Below are 8,343 nucleotides of genomic sequence, written 5' to 3' on the forward strand. Positions count from 1 at the left end.
GTTTTAGATAGTAGATTCTCTGTCAGAGTTCTTTAACGCCTTTTCACAATTTGTAGGTTGTGTGTGGTCTATTTTCTCCTATTTCACATTCCATAACATGGCATTTATTTATGTTGAATTCCATTTGTTGAGTGTTGCTCCATATACAATATTTTTCTGGGGGGGGGGGGGGGGTTTGGAGCCACCTTTTGCCTCCCTGAAGTTAGTATCTGACAGTGTACCATACTACTAGGTGATATCAGTCACTTAGTTCTATTGGCTTACCAGGAAGCATGAGCCAGAACCTGGCCCCCCCCCCCTCACAGGTGTGCTGGGAGCGGTGACACATATGATAGACACTAGTAAATTACTAACATTTTTATCACCACTGAAGATGGCACCCAGAAAGTTAGTGAAATAAAACAAACTAGAGCTGGCTTCAAAGGAGACTGCATCCTCGATAACCACCCAACAAACTCCCAAAACTATGTAAACAAATGATAGAAAATTCATTAGCACCTTCTCACTCACCCCACCTTTCACACTGGTTTGGTGTCCAAGATTACTTAATGTTGGACTACCACTGTGTGAAGTTAGACTAGGACAAGTGTGCAAGCCGCTCGCAGAGGTTATCAACAATGTAAACTGCTTAGAGCAACAACACAAGATTTTGAGATCTTGTCAAATATAGGTGTGTCTTATCTCTACCTGCTGATGCAAGGACACCAGAGATCGGTAGCATAAAAATTTGTATCATGTGGTGCTAGTATAGTTAGAGGATACAGTACTTTTGTGGGATTGATTCTGCAGTTTGCAATGAGGGAGAAAGGATTTCCTAAACATCACGTGCTTAACATACAAATTTATTCACTAAATTAGTACACAAAATGAAAATGTATATACACATGGAAATGGGATAATTCTACTTTTAAGAGGTGTCATAGGCAAATCTATGCACAGTACCATCTTTTGGCGAGATACCCAGATGACATAACGCAACTTAGCCTTAACACTGGGAATTATGACCACCTCAAGCAATAACAGCTGCATAACACCACTGCTGTTTGCAAAAGAACAATTTGGAGTTCAAAGTGATGTTCTGACCAGACTAGAACTGATGCCCTAAACTATTCCATCTAAAAAGATGGAATAGTTTAGGGCACCAGGATGGGAGATGATACTTCAGGATGTTAAAAAAATGGATAATCTTACAACAGATGGGAAGGCGAGTAACTGTAAAGAGTATCAAGGAGCAGGGATGTCTGCGAGTATCTGAGAGATGGACAAGCTGTGGCTCAAATTCATGATTATTTTTGACTGAGACACTCTACCATAATCTACACAGTAATCTAAAAAAAATTATCACTACAAGTTGAAAATTCTGATCATGGGCATAATATTTTTGATTTAATTAAAAAAAATATTGTAAATGAGTGAAGTAAAATGTATAATATGTACACATATACAGCACATGAATTGGACAACTCATATAAATGTGGGTCATCAGGTTTGTCCACAGTATAAAGCTACAAACTTTGACGTCATTACTGTACAATATTGTCCAAAAAAATTAACGTTTGATATAATTTGCTCTCCCATGAGCAATTTGATAAAGGAAGGGAACTGACCAAGTTAACAAACCTGTCATAACAACAAGCAAAATAAATTATATTTTTATCATCTTCACTTCACAGCTATTTAACATGCCCCCAGGCCAGGCAGTTCAAATGTTAACACAGTGATAATGCCACAGTTGATCAAAAACATATCTTCTGTTTTTAAAATAAGTAACACTGTTGAAATGTCTCAACATGCATATTAGGGCAATTACCCTGTATAGCAGAGATTTATGACTATTTTTACAGAAAAGAGCCACATTAGCAGTCATACCTGGGAATGTATGCATGTGATAATACCTAAATACTATATATAAAAAAAGCATCACAATTGATCAAGTGTTTGTATGCCACTTGGTATGTAAGGCAGAAACAGAAGAACTATTGAACAATTCAAGTCACTCATATCCTCAATAAATTTGGTTCTGGGTATTAAGGCCAATCAACTTCTGAATGATTATTAAGGCACCACAATAGCTTACTAACCCACTAGTAATTATACTTTAGCCCTGAACTTAGTTCAGGACCAAAGTAAAATCAGTACATACACCAAAAACTGCCCAAGGTACATTTGTTTCACCAACACTGGAATACACACCGCTGGTATGGAATCTGCACCTAGTGAAGCATAAAGCCAAAATTGAAAAAGTATAAGGCTTACAACAAGTTTGGTACCAGAGCTAAGAGGGCTAAGCTATGAACATAGGCTAATAGAACTAGATCTCACAACCCTAAAGGATAGATGGAATCAGTGGAGATATGATCACAACTTACAAGATACTGGGGGGAATAGATAAGATAAGGATAGCTTCTTCAGATTGAGAGAAAGCAGGACAAGAGAACACAGGTGGAAACTGGAAGCGCAGATGAGCTGAGGAACGTAAGAAAGCACTCGTACCCTATACGGGTAGTTAACAAATGGAATACTCTAACAGAGGAAGTTGTGGAAGCCACCTCCATCCACAACTTTAAAGACCGATTCGACAAAAAATTTGAGAGTCACAGTAGTTAGGCTGAAACATGATAGGTACAACAAGGCTAGTAGGCAGAGCATAAAGAGCTAGACCTCACTCCCCCATAGACACTAATAGGTAAGTACCTCTCGGTGAACATACCCCCTTTATGCTCAATAGAGTAGACGAACAGCTAAGTAACTTACAAGAGAATCTAGAATGCTGTCAACCAAAAAAAAAAGTACTAATGAATGGAGATATTGACAGAAATAATTGCAGGTGGTAGAAGTCAAATTAATATGCATTTTGAGAAATTCAAACAGATTTAGAAAGACATATTTAAAGTATATATATAGATAGTGATATATCTTAATCTAAATAGATTTACATGTAATAAATAACATTTATTGCAGTGAAGCATACAATCAAGGTTGGAGTCACACACCCGCACCTAATACATAACATAATTGCATCCGATGTTAATTGAATTAACCAAAATAACATGGATATACTTATGGGTAGGCGTATAATGTCGTGCCTCATCCATAGACTGGGGCGCTGTGATCAGGGTAGTAGGCCTGGCCCTCATAAGACACCTGGCAATGTAGAACACCATATTATGAAGTAACAGAAACTGAGTAATCTGGTGGTGACTGTAGCTAAACACTGTACTTGAAGTGTCCTTGAGAATGGTCCTATAAAAGACCACAACTAAACACTACTCACACAGTTCCAGAGAATGGTCCTTTAGAGACCGTAACTGAACACCGTACTCACAGTGTTTCAGAGAATGGTCCTATATAATACAATTTTGCAAACTTTTGTAATTATATCAAGGTAATCATGACATTTTAGATAATGTTATTTACGTTTCCAGATTGGCTCATAGAGATGTAAGATAGGAATAATATTAGACCTACTCCTTTTATCAATTTTAAATACATGTGGCATCAGTAATATACATGGTGAGGCAGTGTATAACCTGGTAGACTCTGAAACATATACATTATGCAATGGGTACTTACCTGGGCCTGATGGCTGCTGAAGTAATCTTCTGGACCTTAGTCTGTTGTAAACTGTACCTGATTGTATGATCAATTACTGCTACAGTAACTGATCTATTATCCACCAGGCAATAAATTTACCATTCTGGCTGTACTACAGATAATGTAATAGATGAATTACTAAAACATGTCAGTTATCCATACAGTGTAGTTAACCGTACATTCTAGAGGCGGCACTCACCCCAGCCACTAATGAAAGCTGACCCAGTATTGCTTCAGTAGGACACAGATATTCAGGTACATTATTACTGGATAGATCAAAGAAAATAATTCTGCCATTGCTGAGCTAAAATTCTGCCTGGCATTCACCCAGAGCTAGGTAGATGACTATAAAAAAAAAGGTTGCCAACTCCTTAACAATGTATTAGAGAATATCAAGCCTCCAAAAGCAAACACCAAACTAAAAGCTCACTTGAAGAGACCAATAATCTTCTACTTGGTAACACAACACACGAGCTGACGGTATGGAAAAACTCCAGGGGAATATTTTGAGCAAACCCAGCTCAAGGTAGAGAAGTTTTTATGGAAAAATAAGTTACCAAAATCAACAATTGAAAAGGTTCACGGTGTTGGGTAGCCAGCAACCGGCACAATCTGGTCTACTTGAATGATGATCTTTGTCCTGGATCTTCTGAACGCCACCAAACTCTCCTCCCAAAATTGAAAGCTATGAATGTCGGCAAGATTGCACACTTCATCAACATATGTTTAGTCATCAAGGGACTGAACTTGAAGTCACTTTTGGTCATCTTTCTGTCAAAATATAACACATGCATGCAGTGCCCTACAAAAAATGAGGAAATCTTTCAAGTTGACCCTTGAAGTTAGTATGCTATACCCACTCAAGTTTGTGCTGTAATTCCAGGTGTGTTGAAATATCATCCAGCTATGTGGTGAAATACCATCCAGCTGTGTGCTGGAATACGAGAGTTTAGCAGGCAGTGCTAATTCTCTCTCTACCCTAAATACACTTAAAAGATTTTTTGTACTGTTCCTAATACAGTAATTAATATTAATTATAAAAAATACAAATATTCTCACTTTACCCACAATGTACATAAAGATTTACTGTTCCTGAGCCCACCTTAACCAAAAGAACATATAATTACAAAATCAAATATTGCATTGTGGGTTGGTAAGGGTCATGTTTGTCAATGATTTCTTTCAGGACTCTTTCCTGTGTTGTGAGCATTGAAAAAATAGTTCCTGTAGTGAAATAGTTACATAGGTGAAACAAGTTGTGTGATGTTGACGTGCTCATCAAAGGTAGCATGATGATACACCTTCTCTATGATGACCTCTTCCATATATTTATTAGTGTATCTGTTGTTAAGGTGGACCTTCTTCACTTTACCGAGTTCCTTGTTAACGAGCTTCTAACTCTAACTGTGTGGAAAGAGCGTGGGTGACGTAGGCATTAAGACACAATTCTATGTAAGTTTTCTTAGCGTAGAGTGAAGTGTAGAAGACCCCATTCATTTGCAAGACTGTTATATCTAAGAAAGGTACTTTGCCTTTATTGTCCAATCTCACAAGTAAATCTAAATTCAGCTATTTGCTGGAAAGCGTCCTTCTACAGTACCAAGTGTTCTCTGTCAGTTACCTACAAGAAGAGGTCATCGCTATAGCTACAATAGATGTCAGGTTAAAGGTCCATATCAACCAGGACTTTCTCCTTATCAATGCTCATATAAAAAATTGCAAATATGACACCTAGGATAATGATATTATCTAATTATCTAATTGGTTGTACTCAAGTCATCAGGGATCAGAAAAGGTTCTTCTTTAGCACATGCTTCTAACAACTGCTTGCAACACTAAACGGCTCTTCCATGGTAGATGCCTGTGAATCTCTCAACAGCTTAACTAACTACTGTATTTTGAAACATTAAAGCTGAATGCATAGTAGCAAGTCGCTGAATCAACCTATATGAGGGTGAAGGTATCTACGTTATGATAAGATGAAGCTTATTGATCGTAACATTTTCACAAGTATAACCAGGTCTTACTTTCCATTAATTTTTGGCAGGTGGAATCCATTCAGCATTATCAGTATAAACCAATTTGATTACCTTGGTTTTCAATTTGTAGTAGAATCCTTCATCTTTTGGAACTTGGCATGATTAGGGAGGATAATGTTCAGATTCTCAATACTGTATATTCACATATTTTAATTATTTACATTGGAGACTTATCAACTTCTGAAGATTATGTTCTTAGTGTCATGAAGGACCTTACCTTCAATTGTTGTAAAGTGTTTCCTCCCTATACCATAAACTTTGTCTGTAGTGCATTCTCAGTGGTGACTTTCCTCTGTCTCAAGGCTGAATATGTCATCCAGCAGGATCTCTTAACTCCACCTTTCAGACCATCTAACTTGGTCAGGACATAACTTGGCAGTTAATGCCAAAATTAAGGAGAGAGATTTGGCCCTCACTGATATCGATTCCTGCAAGACTCGCCAAATAATGTCAGTTTCTTTGTAATCTTCGTCTCTGTGTTTGACGACGTCTGTCTACAATTTGGTCGAAGCATAGGTCAGAGGTTGATCTGTAGGCTGGCGTCAAAGGTAAGACAGTGTTCATCTGTTGGCTTGTACAGTATCAAGCTGTAGCTGGATTTTGTAAATACTGATTTCATTTTCAGCTTTGTAGATCTGATATCATAAAAGATCTTGGCAACACTATGTAGAAGGCCTGGTTTTTGCTCCTGGGCTATATTCAGTATCATATATCTGCAAGCTGACTGCTTCCAAAATATGTGCAAAATTGCTTCATTTAAAAGCAGGGGTCCAATTAGTACACTAACATACAATTCCACAAATCTGATGAGCCAAAGGCTCTCAACAGTTTTCCACTAAACATAATGTGAATTACTAACAGATTTATAATTTTGTTAATCACTTACCAAACCATCAACCAGAAGACCTGGTAGGAGACCTGGCCCTGAGAGCATTGTCATATTGTCCCCCGGGAGCACCACAAGGTAAATACTGTATGACTCGGCGTATGCCCCTCAGGAATCCGGTATGGACCCATCTTGCCTACTCATGGATAATAGATCAGTAACTGTATATGATATAATGGTTTTTACCTTTCTAGGCACAGTAGGCACTGTAGGAGTGGCAGTGATGACCTGCAGTGACCTGGTCCAGGAAGCTGTGTGCACTGATCTAAGCTAGCCAGCTGTTGCTATCATGGAAGTCAAGAGTGTGTCATATCTATATTAGTGTAGAAAGATGGAACCAGCACTAACCTCAGCTTGATAGCCATTGTAGTGGTCTGCAGTGTAGGTCACTACCTGCTTGCGACCATCGGGGAGGCGCACATAGTACTTTCCCTTTACCACATTTCCGTCAGAATTCTCAGAGTGGCCGAAGTCGCTGCCCGTCGCATGATCAGCCACACCATAACCAAAGTCATAAGGTATGGGAGCCTGTTGGCATAACGTGGATCAAGTAAAGGTAAATGTGAAGGTGATGATGGAATATTTAATGATGGAGAAGACATGATTTGATTGGAGGCGAGGTGGAGTGAGAGAATGAAGGGGTTGAGAGATCCAAAAGAAAGAGGTACAGCTGTACCTCTGTGAGTACAACTGAAGGAAGCTGAGAAAGGGTAGAGGAAGCCCAATGTTGCTGGATGGGGATGAGCTGTGATATGGAAAATCACTGAGTGTGTAGAAGGACTGATGGTACAGCCCATCCTCGTAATGTTTCCCAACGTCAAGAAAATGGTAAATTTAAAGTCTTGTCTCCTAACCTACCAGAGGACCCAAAACATAAAATGGGAAAGTACTTCACTTTCGTGAGCCACTTCCATTTTCTAGTACAACAGTTTTTTACCTCATGTAATGCATGAGTGAAATGCGACGTTCTTTGCAGAAGGACAGGTTGCTGGCGAGCCATGATGGCCGACTATGATGGAGAGAAGGCAGAAAAGCTGCGACATGAAGTAAACATGAACAAAGAGAAGACGAGCACAACTAGGGACACTTCACACACAAGGGGAGAGAGCAGGTAGACAATTACTTTATGTAAATGAATAAATAAACAGGAAATACAAGATATACTGAATTTACATTAGACAAATAGTGAGTTGAAATAGAACTAGAATATTTTGGTAATTAATTTCAAAGAAAAAATGTATAAATTTAAGAGAAAAGTATACTAATAAAATAATGTTCCAGGTAATACATTACAGCAAAGAATAGTATCATGAAAGAAAGAAAGATGATACAAAATGGGAATAAAAAACTTAGAATTACAGTGTAGAGATAAAAAATAATGGAGAGCTGAGAAAAATTTTAAAATAAATATTTTATACTGAGGCTAGCTACACTGAGGAGCAATAAGACTGAGACTAGCTACACTGAGCAACAATAAGACTGAGGCTAGCTACACTGAGCACCAATAAGACTGAGGCTAACTACACTGAGCAGCAACTCACGTAATGTTCCTTGGAGTAAGCAGCACCGGCCCCGTAGCCCCCACCAACCTCGGCCACACCTGCCACCACCACCGCCAGCGTCGCCAACACCACCACCTGCAGGAGTACATCTTGTCACACTAACTTTGTGGCATCCTATTTATTTATGTTTTTATTTATTTATGCAAGAGTTCTTACATTCTTGTATAGCCACTAGCACGCATAGCGTTTCGGGCAAGTCCTTAATCCTAATTTTCACACTCACACACACATCCCCGGGAAGCAGCTCGTAGTAGCTGTATAA

General features: G+C 38.7%; 1 protein-coding gene across 1 annotated transcript; it reads right to left on the reverse strand.

Annotated features, from left to right (window-relative positions):
- Nucleotides 1-826: 826 nt before the first annotated feature.
- LOC138350248 (adult-specific cuticular protein ACP-20-like) lies at nucleotides 827-7,616 on the reverse strand. The gene is made up of 3 exons (XM_069300632.1): nucleotides 7,457-7,616; nucleotides 6,868-7,047; nucleotides 827-3,144 (listed from the first exon to the last, which is right to left on the reverse strand). The coding sequence occupies exons 1-3, from the start codon at nucleotides 7,517-7,519 to the stop codon at nucleotides 3,088-3,090; spliced, it is 300 nt and encodes a 99-aa protein (XP_069156733.1). The 5' UTR covers nucleotides 7,520-7,616; the 3' UTR covers nucleotides 827-3,087.
- Nucleotides 7,617-8,343: the final 727 nt, after the last annotated feature.

This window comes from Procambarus clarkii, chromosome 44 (assembly GCF_040958095.1).
Source record: "Procambarus clarkii isolate CNS0578487 chromosome 44, FALCON_Pclarkii_2.0, whole genome shotgun sequence".
NCBI classification, from domain to species: Eukaryota; Metazoa; Arthropoda; class Malacostraca; order Decapoda; family Cambaridae; genus Procambarus; species Procambarus clarkii.